At 37.9% G+C, this 17,605-nt stretch overlaps 1 protein-coding gene across 4 annotated transcripts in view; it reads right to left on the bottom strand.

The window, feature by feature from the left end:
* Nucleotides 1-201: 201 nt before the first annotated feature.
* Nucleotides 202-17,605, bottom strand: part of LOC127452088 (collagen alpha-6(IV) chain-like) — a 159,297-nt gene continuing 141,893 nt past the window's right edge. For all 4 annotated transcript variants that reach the window (XM_051717269.1, XM_051717290.1, XM_051717299.1 and 1 more), the window contains 15 exons: nt 14,163-14,344; nt 14,008-14,071; nt 13,243-13,317; nt 13,031-13,138; nt 12,801-12,908; nt 12,602-12,673; nt 9,449-9,568; nt 9,201-9,317; nt 8,778-8,939; nt 8,558-8,656; nt 8,217-8,363; nt 7,570-7,686; nt 3,935-4,126; nt 3,428-3,714; nt 202-2,900 (listed from right to left, as the gene is read on the bottom strand). In XM_051717269.1, coding sequence (XP_051573229.1) covers nt 2,640-2,900; nt 3,428-3,714; nt 3,935-4,126; nt 7,570-7,686; nt 8,217-8,363; nt 8,558-8,656; nt 8,778-8,939; nt 9,201-9,317; nt 9,449-9,568; nt 12,602-12,673; nt 12,801-12,908; nt 13,031-13,138; nt 13,243-13,317; nt 14,008-14,071; nt 14,163-14,344 — 2,111 coding nt within the window. In that variant the 3' untranslated portion in view covers nt 202-2,639. The remainder of the gene's footprint in view (nt 2,901-3,427; nt 3,715-3,934; nt 4,127-7,569; nt 7,687-8,216; nt 8,364-8,557; nt 8,657-8,777; nt 8,940-9,200; nt 9,318-9,448; nt 9,569-12,601; nt 12,674-12,800; nt 12,909-13,030; nt 13,139-13,242; nt 13,318-14,007; nt 14,072-14,162; nt 14,345-17,605) is intronic.

The raw sequence follows: 17,605 nt of genomic DNA, 5'->3' as shown, positions 1-17,605 counted from the left end.
GGGGAGGGGGGGCTGTGGGGTTTAAATGTTGATTTTATATATATTTATGTATTTCATTGTTATTGTATGATTTAATAAAAAAAATGTATTACAAAAGAATAAATAAAATAAAAATAAAATAAACATACACAACCAAAGTTTTAATAAACTGTATTTAACAAAATATTGCAAATAAAAATACACTTATGAAAAAGACTTTCAGCATTGTTTATTGTAAATGCAAATGATATTTATTCATGAACAGACAATTAAATTGTGGCTGCTGTATGCTGCTTATGATATATGCGTAAAGGGATACAGTAGTTCACATCCAAATGACAATTGTGTCATAATTTACTAACCCTTATGTTGTTCTAAACTCATATGACTTTCTTCTGTGGAATGCAAAATGAGAAGTTAGGCAGAATGTTGCCCTGTCAGTAACTATTTACTTTCATTGCATCTTTTTTCCACACAATAATAGTGAATGGGAACTGAGGCTAACACTCTTGCCAACATTAATTGAATAACAGTTTGAAAGTTTTATTTGACAGGTTCAATAGATGTACTCACTGCATACATTCAGATCAAACATTTACACCACTATATGAAATACTGGAAAAGGTCTTCTCATATTTACTATCAGAATTTATTATAAAAATGTATGATTGTAGAAATGTAGAAATTATACATCTCAGGGAATCAAAGCAGTAAAAAACTATAACAATAAATGCAAACTGTCTTCTTATGAAAGCCAGTCTTCAAAATTTACATTTTTTTATTTTAGAAAATAACAGTCCTAGAATTAAGAGAAATTGGAAAAGAATTCTTGAATCTTTCACTATTATTACATTTACAAGTAAACTCGTTGTCTTTGCTTACAGTACATCTTTCAGTGGGATGAATTGAATATAGTATAATCGAATTACTTACAAACACATGAAGAAATGTAACATAATAAAGAGAAAAAAAAATATACTCAAGGCTACCAATGCGAGACTGAAAGGCTTAGTGGCCATAGTGGTTTTATATAATCAATCAGACTGGTCTATATATCTGCACAGCCTGATGCACAAAGTGAATTAGATATGTTACAAAAAGCCATTAACATTTTGAGTATACAAATATATAAACCGAATCATTCTGACACCCTCACAAAAATATCATAAAAATATGTGTCAAACTTATTTTCAAACACACATTTTTTTGGTCATGCAGTGAATTACTGATGAAAACTATACCTTCAAAGACCAAGAGATGAACTGTTAAAGGGATGGTTCACCTAAAAATGAAAATTCTCTCACCATTTACTCACTCTCATGCCATCCCAGATGTGTATGATTTCTTCTGCTGAACACAAACAAATATATTAGAAGGATATTTCAGCTCTGTAGGTCCTTGAAATGCAAGTGAATAGTGACCAAAATTTTGAAGCCCCAAAAAACATATAAAGGCAGCATAAAAGTAATCCATAAGACTCCAGTGGTTAAATCCATATCTTCAGAAGGGATATGATAGGTGTGGGTGAAAAACAGCTCAATATTTAAGTCCTTTTTTACTAAAAATTCTCCTCCCTGCCCAGTAGGTGGCATTATGCATGAAGACTGGGAATCACCAAAAACAAAAGTAGTGAAAGTGGAGATTTATAGTAAAAAAGGACCTAAATATTGATCTGTTTCTCACGCACAGCTATCATATCACTTCAGAAGACATGGATTAAACTACTGGAGTCTTATGGATTACCTTTAATGTGATTTATGCCTTTATGCGATTTTTGGAGCTTCAAAATTTTGGTGCCCATTCACTTGCATTGTATGGACCTACAGAGCTGAAATACTCTGGGATGGCATGAGCACGAGCAAATGATGAGAGATTTTCATTTTTGGGTGAACTATCCCTTTACGATCTGTAAAGTGATAAACATAATAATCATTAATGTTTGATGGATGTTAAAAAGGCCTAGGTGAATTTACTTAGATCAGCTGCACATGATCTTGTGAAAGAACCTTAACATATTTTTTCAAATATTCACTTCAGTGCAATTCATATTGGATCCACAATTATGGGGTTAGATAATCATAATTATTTCAAGTGATCTCACTCTTTGACGTAGATGAAAATGTGCTGGTTTTCCATTTTCGCCAATGCTAAACAAGAAAGACACTCTGGTCAACACCATTGTTAGAGAAGCACCAATATCGGCTAGTGAAGCTAATATACAGTATAGTGTACTTGAAATGCAGTAACAACCAGCTTAATCAGAAGACTGTTTGTTTTGTTGCTGTATATATACTCTTTAAAAATATATAGTACCGGTATATTATTTTGTCATCCACTGGGAGTTTGCAATGCACTCTCCGAGGTAGCCGTGAATATGACCAACAATTAAATAAAAAAAAACATACATATTTCAAATATGTAATGTAGCACCACTGTTGATAATAAGCAGGTAAAAAGAGAAAAATCTCTTCTCAATTTCTTTTCATTCAAACCCCCATATTCTCCATCACATTACCACTGCTGGGTGTCATATACAGTCCTTAGGTCAAGGGCATGAAATCAAATCCCTCAGTTCACTTTTGTTGCCTTTATCATCAAACACCTTTTCTCATCTCATCCACGCTTCCTGTTTAAGTCACTTTCTCCTGCATCTACAGAAGCTACAAGATCTTCATGCAGACTTGACAGCGACTGATGCGTGATCGGTACTGCTCTCCTTTCAGTGTCTCCTGGGATGGACCCTGGACGAACTGTTCGTCCCGCTCTACTGTGGTCAACCAGAAACTGTACTTGTTGGCAAAGTAGTGGCAGGTGCCGCGGGCACCGTTGCACTCAATAAAGGGTGTGGCACGAAAATCCTCCAGACAAGAACCAGGAGACACCAAAGATTGACCGCCTCCCTCTGCACCTGCGGCCGTGTGCTGAAGGAAAGACACAACCGTTTATATACAGTCAAAAGAACACATTTTGACTTTGTTGAAACTATATTTTTGCTATTTGATATTGTAACCTGCCTTTATTGCTCTTTTGCTCCTGATTTCACAGTAATGCCATTCACTACATTTTTGAGACTTAAAGGTACGACCTAAGTCAAATATAATGACTTATGATGATAAAGTGGTTTAATCCATGTCTTCAGAAGCGTTATGATAGGTGTGGGTGAGAAACAGATAAATATTTAAGTCCTTTTTTTACTATAAAATCTCCTCCCAGTATGCATGAAGACTGAAAATCACCAAAAACAAAAGAAGAATGTGAACGTGGAGATTTATTGTAAAAAAGGACTTAAATATTAATCTGTTTCTCAACCACACATATCAAATCTCTTCTGAAGGTATGGATTTAACCACTGGAGTCATATGGATTACTTTTATGCTGCCTTTATGTGCTTTTTGGAGCTATCTTTACTACATTGTACTGCAATGTGTGATTGTTTACTGAATTTTACCATAAGGAAGGAATAACCAATCCACAGACTTCTCCAGCCCTGAGGGCATGTAGGTATGGAGAGATCTTGACTATGGACAGCGATTGCTTGAGAAGGGGCCTCACACACCGAGCAGCGGCTAATGTACTGAGAAATCTGCTGATCTGCCACAGGCATCATGGGAATGGGCGCCGTGGTGGACAGCCAATAGGATTTGTCATTGCGGCTGGCATAGTAACAAATTTCATTGACTGTGCAGTACAAGAAGGGGATAGTGCTGAAATGAGTCAGGCAGGAACCAGGCAATCCTGTGATGAAGAGAACATTTCAATTCAACTGACTTATCTTTAATCATATTGTGGCAAGTCAACTCATTAGTGTATCCTGTATATAAATGCCTATATACACAGTTCACAATAGACTGATCTACAACAATATTCTAGTTAGTAATTACGTCCTGTAATTTGTCATTCAAGTAATTTCAAAAATAGTTATAAGTGTATAAATAGTAGTTATATAGGGTCTCACCCAGATCCTGGCTGTGAGCTTTCTCTTGTCCCTCCACATACAGCAAACTGTAGCCCTCCCACAACTTTGCCATGCCTTGTGGACACATGGGCACCAGGCTGGACTGACTATGTTTTACCATAGTATAGCCAATACTGCTACTGCGCGCAGGTAAACCTGGAGGACCTCGCAAACCCGGTTGGCCAGGGGGACCTGTATAGGACATGTCAAATTAAAACAAAGAACATTAGCTTAATAATGTTAGCAGTGATGTTGTAGTGCTATGTACCTTACACAATGTAGAAAGTGAGACTGAATAGTTATTGATTTAAAGGAATAGTTCACCCTAAAATGAAAATTCTGTCATTATTGACTCAACCTCACTCACCTTACGTATTCATGAGGTGCATCCCAAACCACAAAGGTCTGCACTATTGTATGTCATTTTGAAATGTAATTAGTGTGAGTACTATGTTAACACTGAAAAGGCAACAAAACGAAATGTACTATGAGTACCCAGGTGATGCACTTATTCGACAGTTAAAACGGAGTGTGGAATGTTGGACACTTCATGCACTCAGTGCTCTGGTCTGACAAAACAATTTGAAAGAATGGAGAATGTTGCAACTAGCGAAACTTCAGTGAAGACAGCACCTTCCAAATGTGAGTTGAATGTTTTACCATCACCCCCCACTGTGAGAATATGTACATTGTTTGAGATACGTGTTGAAATGAGGTTGGCTAATGCGCTAAAGCTAGCGGCAACACATCGCATGCGTTTGAAACGTCACTTCTGTCAGCTGTTAAATTGCGAATGCTTCCGTGTATTACAACAAAAATGTTGTGTGTTCCATTTTAGATGAAACTACACTTTGAAAAATCATATACTACATAACTGAGTGCTTAGTGTATATTGTAATTGCATAGTGTATAGTGCGTCATTTGGGACACAGCTAAAGTGACAAGATGCTGTCAAACTCCAAAAAGGACAAAAACCCACCATAAAAACATAATATAAAGTCTTCCGAAGCCACACAATAGCTTTGTGTGAGGAACAGACTGAAATTTAAGTCGCTATTCAATGATATTCTGTACCTCCGCTAGACACAAATTTTGGGGAGGGCAACATTTTCAGTAAATAATGACTTCACACAAACCTGTCATATAGCTTATGGTCTTATGGAATAGTTTAATGATACTTTTATGTGGGCTGGGTAATGATAGAATGGGACATTGCGGTTTCTAATCTATAGTGATCGACTCTTGCGCACCGGCTACTGCTTGGACGGCTATTTTTCCACTGAGAAAGCTGCCCTTCAGAAAGCTGACTGCATCTCTGCTTGGGTGTGGCAACAGGTGATCGCACACGCTCCTTCTCTCTCTCTCTCTCTCTCTCACACACACACACATATACACACACACACACACACACACACACACACACACACATCTATCCTTGTTTATCCAATAACTTGTTAGAAACAGCACAAGCCATGATACTATTTCTGAAGTGACATTTTTGAATTACTAACGAAGGCTTGGACGCATCATTTGGTTTGAACCAGCAATGGCAGATTCTGATCCGCCGCGTAAGAAAGTAGTTTCATGCACAAATGCGTTTTTATGACCGTACTCAGTTTTTCCTAATTTTTTAAAATTTACTTGTTCATTGAACTGTTGAATATAAGCAATATCACACTTGCAATCGTGCTATATGGCCCTAAATCAGCACTGCTGTGATTACCTACGGCACTCGGTCTGCGGCCGAATCACAGCAGTGCTGATATAGGGCCATATAGCACGATTGCAAGTGTGATATTGCTTAATTACGTAACTGTGCTCTCAAGCGACATCTGTGGTTGAAACTTAAAATTGCAAGCAATTTGCGGAAGAATACATTACGACAGTCGTGTTCTGGCACTGATCTTCTGGCGGATGAATCTCCCAATTTGAGCTTAACTGGACATCGACTGAGTGTGATCATGACTAGAGCCGGAGTCATAATGTGCCATTTTCATGTTGATATTAAGTTATACGAGTAAACATTCGAAACGGAAATATTAGTTGCTTTGATGAAGATAAACAACACTCTTATTTACATATTTGAATTAATTTTACACTTAAATTGCTTTTCTGACACTACACTCAAAGCACTTTTAAATAGAGAACAGGGGACTCTCCTCAGCCACCACCAATATATCTTAATATGATTATTCAAGTGTTTTATCTACTTTTAATGTACTATTGTACTACAATTTTCAATTTAAGAGGTTAAACTCATGATATGGCTGATACTAGGAGTTCAATAGAAGACTTTATTTTTATACTATATTGTCCAGCCTCAGCATGTCTATGCAATGCACACAATAACAACGTAAACTAAAAACATAAAACGAGGATTCAGTAATGATGGGGATAAAATGTACTTTATTAAACGTAAATAATATGCTTAAATATGCAGTATAATAATTACAAGGAGTCAATTTCAGAAGTCATCCATATTAAACATGTCACAGCACCGAACAACTTAGATACATCGCGATCGGTTAACACACGAGTAATGTTTGATTCATACAAGCATGACAAGCAATATAAGCTTCAACAACCCTACCAGAAAACATATCCAAACATTATAGCAGGTAAACAACTTCACCAAATGGTTAACTGATAAACATCCATCTAGACTGCAACGATGCTGTCCTGAACTGTGTGACTGTTACTGAACTGAGTTGAACAGCGTAGTTAGTTTCTCCAGCCGGAACATGAAACAGCCGGTACTTCTTTCCCGTGTGTACGGACAGTAGTTCAGTGAGTGTCTGACAGAAGTTTTAAGGTTGAGCGGACTTTCACGAGAGTCGGGTCAAATTGCTTCTTTACCGCATCCGTGCTATGTGTGATTAGAATTAAATGTCTCAAAAGATTGGATTGTGTGGATCTTGTCTTTGGACACACATTACACGGGACGAATCAAACACAACTTTTTACTCTGTGCTAAAATTCTTCACTACTACACACTCACAAGTGTTTTGAGAAATCTGAAAATGTACCACCCAGTGGCTAATCACAGATATTTTTATTTGCATAGGGAGAAATTTGGTTGCATATGCGATTGATTTACTCACATTGTAAAAGGCTAGCTTAAAGAGGATAGCTTTAAGATCGGTCTTAGGATTTTAAGAATATATATCGGGATTGTCTAAATGAAGATTTTTGAAGAATGAAGAAATTTATATTTTTTCCCATCCCTTTATGCTGCTTTTTTTGTCCTTTTTGGAGCTTCTCAGCCCATGGCCACTATGAACTTACTACGTGTTTGTTAAGCTGTTGTATAGGTATTCATACGATTCTTCTTTTAACTTTTGCGTTCCACCAAAAAAACAACAGTATACAAGTTCTGAACAACACGAGAGTAAGTAAATAATGTCAGGAATTTCATTTTTCTTTTCCTTTTCCTGGTGTAACCTACTGCAGTCAGGTTATTTTATTGATACAATCCTATGAAATAACATTTTTACTTGATTAAAATTGGTCATTTTAGATGTTATCATGTCAAGCATATTTTAGGTTACCTGACAAAAATTTTTCCAAAGAAAGTAGTACACTTAGGCATTCACATAAATGAAGGTTGCTCTCTGTGTAACAACTTCTCATCGTACCTTGGGTTCCTGTGGGTCCTTGGATCCCTGAAGATCCAGGCTCACCAAAACCTCCTGTAGATCCAGCTGCACCAACTGGACCAAGTCTACCCACTGGTCCTCTGAGTCCTTTGGGACCTAGAGAAAATTGAGAGAAATCAGATGAGCTGATAGGTTAAGGCAGAGGCTATTTGCACTAAGTGAAAATATGATTTTACCAGGATCAAACCTTTCTCTCAACTCTCAGACCTTCACCATGACCAAATCACAGTGAGAAATATCAACTTTACATTAATTTGTATTTATTATTATTATAAGTAGTATTAAAGGAAATATTAAGAGTGGAGACAGGAAACAGGATGGGGAAATGTGGGACAAAAATCAAGCACGTCCACACCGTCGTTACACCCCTCTCCACTGAAGTGACGATAGGAATGCAGTTTGTCTTCAATTTCTGTGTTCCCACCAGACTATTGGAGTAAAAATAGCCACGCTGTGTGGCAGGTGCTATTATACCTAGTGCGAATAGTCACTCCGAAAAGTTAAAGAATGTTATACGTACCAGTAATGCTAATTATCAGTCTTTAAAACCAGAAGAGAGGATCAGACTTTACAGTACCATCTCTCTTTTTTTGTTATCTTTTGCAAAGACTGAAAAAAGCACTTACCTGGGGTACCTGGACTGCCTGGCTGGCCTGGTGTTCCTGGCTGACCAAAAGGCCCATCAAAACCTGGTGGACCAGGATCCCCAAGTGGCCGAGTTAGGTTGCTAGGTGAGGATACAGTGCCTGGACGCCCCTTACGACCAGGATCACCTGAAATGACAATATAATCGGCAAGAGTTGGTGTGTTCACACAATGCTTTGGATTTACGATTGTATTTTTTTGTGATTATTTTAGAATGGTTTATAAAAGGCAAAACGCTCTTTGACACGTTTCAGATGAATAATTCACCAACGTATTATAAGTAATATAAAATGGCCTATTAAGGGTATAATATTTTACTAACCCTTCTCTCCTTTGTTTCCTTTCCTGCCATAAACCCCTGATTCTCCGGGAAATCCTGGTGGCCCAGGTATACCACTAAAACCAGCATCACCTTTTTGTCCTTTAAATAAATTCAGAGAGAAAGAGAGCACAAAAATAATGAATAAACCCACAGTAAAAGTAGGTGAAAATAATTAAAGCAGTCAAAATGTTACATGTCAACACAATAGCAAACAGAATACCTTTGAATCCAGGGTTGCCTTGTAATCCAGGGGCTCCAGAACCACCTGGGTCTCCACGTGCTCCTGGTATACCTGGTAGTCCAGGATATCCGGCATCTCCTCTGTCTCCTTGGACTGTTCCAGGGCCTGGTGGACCAGGAGGGCCAGAAAGGCCAATGGTACCTACAAATGATCCACAAAAGCTATATCACAAGAACTATAAGCGACAGGTATACCAAGAGGTCAAAGCAAAATAGACTTACAGTAAGTGCAATGCAAAGACAACTGCTAACCCACTAAATCAGATACAGTATTTTATGTGCATTTATTTAAAATATAAGTCTCACAAGCATACAGCCCCAGCAAAATGTATTCTGGTAAAGCATAAAACAGGCAATAAGAAAATAAAAATAATAGGGAAGAGAAGATAGCAATTTCCTGTACCTTCTCGTCCATCTAATCCTGGAAGTCCAGGGTCACCGCGAGGACCTGGGATATAAGAAGAACTAGGTTGGCCAGGGGGGCCTGGATTACCAGGGTAGCCTCGTCGACCAGGGGCACCTGAAAACCAACATTTCACAATCATCAAATCCATATACTGCATACAAATAAAGTACAAACAAAGCTGGTCAGAACAGCTCTCTTTCTTGTCTTAAGGTCTTTTTCATTTTTCTAATGAATATGATCTTCACCATTTTCTCCTTTAAATCCTCTTTCTCCAGGCAGGCCATGGGCACCGGGCCGTGATAGGCCTCTCTCTCCCTTCAGGCCATCCCTACCAGGGGCTCCTGGCTGACCACCTTCAATCACACCTGAAGACATAGGTTAAATAAATGAGCAGTCATTAGAGTCATTAGAGTGTCTGTTCAAGTTTAAGGCTTAGACCCCGTTTACACCTGGTATTACGATGCATCTCGGGTGATCCGATCACATGTGGTCAGGTGAGACACATTGCGGTTTACACCTGGTCACTCAAATGCTTCTCCTGTGACCACTTGTGTTTGGATTTCGAGAGTTCTCTGATTGGTTTTCCTGTCTGTTTTTTTTAGATGTATTTTTTTGTTTATTTTTCTGTACAGTGAAAGGCGCATTTATTTTAAACTTTATTATTAGTTGAAAATGTAATACTCAGTTGAAATGTAATACATGGCTAGACAAGTGAGGGTTACCTGTTCAATAAGAATAAAAGCTTTTTCTAGGGTACTAATAAGACTATTCATTATTAAAAGTACTAGCCTATTAATTTCTTTGTCTAAAACTTTTTTAAAGTGGAACAAATTACACCTTTAACTTAAATCTGTGGAATTAGAGGTGCACCTGCCACAGGCACTGCTGATACAGTTCTACTCAGAGGTCATTGAGTCTGTCCTCTGCACTTCTATAACTGTCTGGTTTGGTTCAGCTATGAAATCGGATATCAGAAGACTACAAAGGACAGTTTGGACTGCTGAGAGGATTATTGGTTGCCCCATGCCCTCCCTTCAAGAACTATACACTTCCAGAGTGAGGAAAAAGGCTGGAAAAATCACTCTGGACCCCACTCACCCCGCCCACTACCTTTTTGAACTGTTGCCTTCTGGCCGACGCTTCAGAGCTCTGAGCACCAGAACCATCAGGCACAGGAACAGTTTTTTCCCTCAGGCTATCCATCTCATGAACAGTTAAAACTGCCTCTTTGAGCAATAATTAATGTGCAATACACAGCTTAGTCTTTTTATATTATCCAACACATCCTACCTCTTCTGCCATTACATTCCCTTGCACTGTATATAACCGATTTGTATTTAGATTTGCACTACGTATGTGTATGTATGTATGTATATGTACGTATATATATTCATATATATGTATGTGTGCGTATGTGTGTGTGTATGTATGTATATATGTATGTATGTATGTATGTGTATATATATATATATATAATATAAATATATATATATTTGTCTATTGTGTATTCTATATATACTTTTTTCTTTTCAATATATATCTGTTTTTTATTTAAATTTAATTAGTGTTTTGTATTGTTGTGTACTGGAAGCTCCTGTCACCAAGACAAATTCCTTGTATGTGTAAGCATACTTGGCAATAATTCTGATTCTGACTTAGGCCACATCCACACTAACCCTTTTTGCGTATGAAAACAGCATTTTTGAAAGTCTGCATTTTCATAGAGAAAAATGCATTTCCATTGTGGATAAGAGGCGTAAACATAGCAGAATTAATGCTATTTCAAACAATAATGGATTAGGCTACATATGTTAATTTATGTAGTCAAATGGATATTCAGTATCTTTCGATTATTATGAATTAGCTCTGAAATGCCTCAAAAGTTATTTATTTATTTTTTTTAAATCAGAGGAACAGCAAATGTAAGTACAACTTTGTGTGTAATTTACAGTACGATAGCACTGTCTGCAAGTTCAGTCACAAAGACAACTGAATGGCATATATTGTCATTCCAGTCATACCACACAGGACTGAAGTAACTTTGTATGTAATTTACTGTATGATAGCACAACACCATTGAAAGACTCTTCCATAACATCTAAGGCTGACTTTTCAATACATTTTCAGCCATCAGCTTAATTTACATAATAATTCGAAAATCAGAGGGAGTTGGTACATGCAACAGCGTCTCTCAGTGGGTGAGCGCTAACAGCTTCAGCGACTCAACTCCCTGCTGACGCCATGTTTGATATTATTACTGGGTTTCAGTGGAACGGACTCTCATGGCCTTTGCATTGACCAATGAGCTTCTCACAGTCAAGAACCCACAAGCCATTGCACTGCTCAGATCTGGGGTATGTTTCCCAGAAACATTGTTAGCCACAAATGGTCGCAAGTTGCAGCGATTTTTATCTGTTGCATCATCATGCAGCTTTCGCACATTAAACAGCTTTCTGAAGTACGTGTAAATAAGTTATTATAATTTGATATCCTCAGAAGTTATCACTCCACCCCCTGCATAACATCATTAACAACAACTCTATACTACTAAACCAACGAGATTCACAATGGATGTGTGAAATTGTTTTCAGGAAACAGTCGTGACTAGCTAGTCAATTTCTCCAACGATGCATCGTACTAGGGTGGTTAAGCAGTGAGTTACGTAGTTGTATGGGAAACACACCCCAGTTCGGATCCAAACTTTTTCCTCAGCGAATTCAAAGCCACATATCGCAAATGAGTGTTTATACATGGTGAATGTGTAACAAAGGATTTTCTGAGGTTCTTCTACATTGAAATGACTAATAATACAAGTACATAATTCAGTCTCATTTTATCCAAACAGTCACTGTAGCCAAGTAAATTAAATATTTTAAAGGCATTGAATAAAAATCTATTTAAAATATTGAAGGCGTGTTTCCCACACTTTTTAACTAAATGAACATGAGGAAGAATGAAATCTAATCATTTTCATCAATATGCACTTTAATACTGTACCTTCATATATTTGTGAATGAACAAAAGTTGTGCAAAAACTAACAATAGAATATTGCATAATACTAAATTATTACTCTGGGTAATAACAGTGCGTCACCCATTTATTCTGAAGTGCACACAGACCACGTTTATCCACCTTTAATTGCAGCCTTTTGCAGTTTAATAATCACATATGACCATATTGCCACTTTTATGTTATTTTGATTAATTGTGCAGCCCTGAAGTATTGTGAAATTAGTCAATTGATGCCTTTTATGAAACTTAATTGTAAAATAACAATCACATTAAAATCATCACAATATTCATGATATTGCTTTATTTTATATCATCAGCAAAATCATCAATATTCAATATACTATATTGCCCAGCCCTAGAGTGGATGTGGTCTTAGATCAACTTACCTGGAACTCCAGGGGGCCCCTTGGATCCTGGAAGACCATTGAGTCCATCTAAACCAGGAGAGCCTGGCAGACCTTAAGTGAGATTTAGGTAAGGGTATTTCAGAAATGGGAATTATTTAGTTTGATGTTAGCAATATTTATTAAAAATGGAAAATTGTGCTATATCTTGAGGTTAGGAATGTACATGTTCTTGATTAACCTTTCTCTCCTGCTGGACCTGCAGGTCCAAGACGACCTGACTCTCCATCACGTCCCTTCTGTCCTGGATAACCATCGCGACCCCTACTGCCTGAGAGACCTGGTGGGCCTTTGATCAAATATGAAGACATCAGACAAGCAAAGAGATTTCAAAAAGCTAAAAATACTCAACTGTGAATCAAATCACCAGGATAATGGAATCATAAAGAGTGGTTGCAAAATTCCAATTACCACCAAATCCTGGTGCTCCTGGCTCTCCAGGATAACCTTTCTGGCCTTGGAATCCAGAGGCTCCTGGGAAACCTGGATCACCCTGTTCACCAGGAAGTCCTGGACCACCTGGTTATTAACCATACAAGGAAAATAAAATAAAATGAGAGATTCTTAGAGATATTCTATAGATATTTAATCCATATTAAGAGACTCAAAAAAGTCACTCTTACCTGAGAATCCAGGACTTCCCACCATTCCTTTTGGTCCAGGGGGCCCAGGTAATGAATACGAGTCACCTTTCTCTCCTTAAAGACAGAAGTTTAAGGGGAATCAATAATACGGTTTATTGCATACATTCCATTCACTACCTGAACTGTTGTTTCAAAGGTTAGTGTAGCATTTGTTAGGAAGGGTTTTTACATTTCAGAAATACCATGTCAAGATCTTAAAGGGATAGTTCACCCAAAAATAAAAAATTATTTGTTTACTAACCCTTATGTTGTTCCAAACCAGTAAGACTTTCTTTCTTTCTTGGAACACAAAAGGAGATGTTTGGCAGAATGTTAGCCTCAGTCATCATTCAATTTCATTGCATCTTTTTTCAAAATCAGATCAAATCACTTTATTGTCATTCAACCATATACACAAGTGCAACAGTGGGTGAAAGTCTTGGGTGCAGTTCTGAGCAACATAGCAGTCATGACAGTGATGAGACATATACCAATTTACAATAAACATCAGATTTACACAACACAATTTACATATCTAATATACACATAATCTAATCATTGTTTTCCATACAATGAAAGCAAATGGTGACTCACGCTAGCTTTCTGCTAAATATTTCCTTTTATGCTCCTCGAAAGAATGTTATATTGGTTTGGAACAACATGATGGTGAGTACATGATCACAGACTTTAAATGTTTGGGTGAATTATCCCTTTTAAATAATTATTATACAACACTTAATATTGACGGAATCAAACAGATCTTACCTTTTCCACCGGGCTGTCCTTGACTGCCTGGAAACCCTTGAAATCCAGGTCCACCATCCTCACCCTGCCATGAAGACAAGACACAATGTTTATGACAAGCCTTTAAAGTATACGTTTAAAATTCTTGAACTGTGGCTTGAATACATATTGCTTACCCTCGGTCCTGGCATGCCAGGGAAGCCCATGACACCAGGTGATCCTTTGGGTCCAGGGAAGCCAGAAGAGCCAGGAATGCCAGGGTTTCCAGGCTGGCCAGGAAAACCTTTTGCTTGGTCAGCAATGCCAGGTAGTCCAGGTAACCCTGGACGTCCAGGTGGCCCCGAAAAACCTTTATCACCTGTTAAAAAACAAGTTATTATTTTAACTAAGTTTGTAATGGCCTTTTATCATGTTGCACCACTGTCTGCAAGTTCAGTCACAAAGTCAACTGAATGAAGTAACTTTGTATGTAATTTAGAGTATGATAGCACAACACCATTGAAAAACTCTCTTCCATAACGTCTAAGGCTGACTTTGATCAATTTTCAGCCATCAGCTTAATTTACATAGTCATTTGAAAATCAGAGGGAGTTGGTACATGCAACAGCGTCTCTCAGTGAGTGAGCGCTAACAGCTTCAGCCACTCAACTCCCTGCTGATGCCATGTTTGATATTATTACTGGCTTTCAGTGGGACGGACTCTCATGGCCTTTGCATTGACCAATGAGCTTCTCACAATCAAGAACCCACAAGCCATTGCACTGCTCAGATCTGGGGTACGTTTCCCAGAATCATCGTTAGCCACCTATGGTCGCAAGTCGCAGCGATAGTTATTTGTCGCATCAATATGCAGCTTTCGCACATTAAACAGCTTTCTGCAGTACGTGTAAGTAAGTTATTATAATTTGATATCCTCAAAAGTTATCACTCCACCCCCTGCATAACTTCATTAACAACAACTCTATACTACAACGTATTAAACCAACGGGGTTCGAACAATGGATGTGCGAAATAGTTGCTATCTTTCGGGAAACATTCACGACTTAACTAGTCAATTTCTCCAACGATACATCGTATTATGGTGGTTAAGCAGTGAGTTACGTAGTTGTATGGGAAACACACCCCATTTCGGATCCAAACTTTTCCTCCGTGAATACAAAGCTACATATTGCAAATGAGTGTTTATACATGGTGATTGTGTAATCAAGGATTTTCTGAGGTTCTTCAACATTGAAATGACTAATAATACAAGTACATAATTCAGTCTATTACAATTGCTTATGTTTGCATAAGTGGTACACCTCTTCTTATTTCGATGAGCATCACATGGAATGGAAGCGGAGAGAAACATCAGAGGCAGTCATTTAGTCTACACTGTAAAGAGTGAACATATGCAGCTGTTGCTTGAAGGAGCTATTCCTATCTGATTTAAACTATAAAATCTAATTTTGTTGGTGTAACTTAATGTAGTCAGGTTTATGTAAACTAAAACAAGGAATAGTTGTATTAACTTTGAGTTACTTTGAACCAACATACAATTTCCAATACAGCTCAAAAGAGCTTGGTATGGACGCGTTTGACTCATGCGTGTTATGACTGTATTGTCATAATCCACCAGACCTGTAGAGGGCAGTACAGAGTTGTGTCATCTATAGGAGATCTGCTCTGAACTACATACAAAGAAATAATTTTGCGATGAAAGGCGTACTGGGATAACAACTTCACGTTTTAACCATAGGAGAGAGCTTAATGGTCAACTAGCGTGTCATGACAGTAGTGATGGCAGAAACTGAACTTTTCGAGACTTCGAGTCAATTGAACCAATTGGTTCAGAAGATAATTTGTTGTTCACATATAAGTTGGCCTTTTTAAGAGGACTGTTTTATAATTATTTTAAATGCCTGTAACGAGGTAAAAGGGAAAGGAGGAGGCGAGAACTGGCTTAACTACATAAATAATAATTTAATGATTAACTTAAACAAAAAGACAAACACAAACATTTGCCGGGCAGCTGCCCGTAACACTCTCTCTGTCAAACTGCCGTCTCCGGTCGCCTTTATTCCTCTTGGGCTTGATCAGCCTGATTAGGGGCCGGGTGTGCAGAATCACGGGCCCTGCCCTGCCCTCCGCCCTGCCCTCCGCCCTGCCACAATACCAAACTATTTTATTTTATACTATAAAACAACACTTTGTTTTATAAAGAAATTTTACAAATATTTATGCTTTGACAGATTGTGCAATAAACATCTGAAAACAAAACATTATGGTCATAAGTTATTCTTAGACAGCATGGGACTTAAACTCACATATCGAGTGCCTTGGACTAACTGACGAGCGTGCTCACCACTACTCTATGCAACAATTTTAGCATTGCCAATTTTGGTGTACTAAATAAAAAAATAAGAAAGTGAAGGCGCATTATCATGTACAATAGTCTAAATTCCAGATTCACCTTTTGTAAAACAAATAAATCTCTTATATCACAAAATATCTCTGTCTCTCTTAAAATTATTTTTCATAAACACAACATTTAGATTTTTTTTCTTCAGGAACACAACTCAAGGTGATCGACAGGGAAATCAAAATGACTCAAATTCAAATCAGCAACTAGTCTGATTTTACGAGTCTGTAAAAGTCAGCTCCAAATGGGTGGGCTATAGCTCCAAGTGGGCTGTACAAACATCCAGCCTCAGCTGTGACTGGGATTTCCACCTACTTGGAGCATAAACTCGCCTGTACTTGCAGCGGCCGTCTATTTGAGATGTAAGCACCTCCCACTTGGAGGTGAGCCCCTACCGCTTGGAGGTCTCCTGTCTACAGCTATACATACTTGGATTTTACGGATCTAATTTATTTCTGAATTGACTCGAGATCAGTTACAGCCTGCATTTAACACTAATTCAGGGTTTCTCTGTGGGATCAATGCTCCCTAGCATAATCGCTAAACATTTCGAAGCTGTTTCGAAACAGTATGACATAAAGCCTCATTGCTGAAGTCACGTGACGTTACCAGTTTGATATGCGCTCCAAAGCATTGGTTTGAAACAACTGATTCATAAAGTATTCGAAACTTAATGAAGCATGTTTCGAAAGCGCCCATCACTACATGACAGTCAGGGCACTTACACACTTTGGAATGCTCCGACAGTGTGTTGGACGCATGGGACTGCGAAAGGTCCATTTGAAAGGTGTGCACAACAGAGTGTAGAGGTGGTCATGGATAGAGATGGCTATTTAAAATATATCTTTTTGACAGTGTACCAGTTAACATTGAAACAATACTCCAGGCTCTCTCTCCACAATTACTATCTGACAGATTTCACAGCTAGAGGTGGGTAGAGTAGCCAAAAACTGTACTCAAGTACAACTACTTAAAACAAAATTACTCAAGCAGAAGTAAAAGTACTAACATAAATAATTACATCGATTGTGTACGCAGAGAAAATGTCTTAATTTCTTAAAATATCTGACATATTTGTTCTATAATAAACAAGTAATTTTATTTGTGAAACAAAGTTTGAAGACATTTTGGTAGCATTAAAAAACGATTCCATTCAAGTTGTATCAACATGCGCGTTTGCAGTTGTATGCGATCAACCAGTGGCATCTGTATGCACCA

This window comes from Myxocyprinus asiaticus, chromosome 2 (assembly GCF_019703515.2).
Source record: "Myxocyprinus asiaticus isolate MX2 ecotype Aquarium Trade chromosome 2, UBuf_Myxa_2, whole genome shotgun sequence".
Taxonomy (NCBI): domain Eukaryota; kingdom Metazoa; phylum Chordata; class Actinopteri; order Cypriniformes; family Catostomidae; genus Myxocyprinus; species Myxocyprinus asiaticus.
The sequence above is the reverse complement of the archived record's forward strand: the minus strand, read 5'-3'. Positions and strand labels throughout refer to the sequence as shown.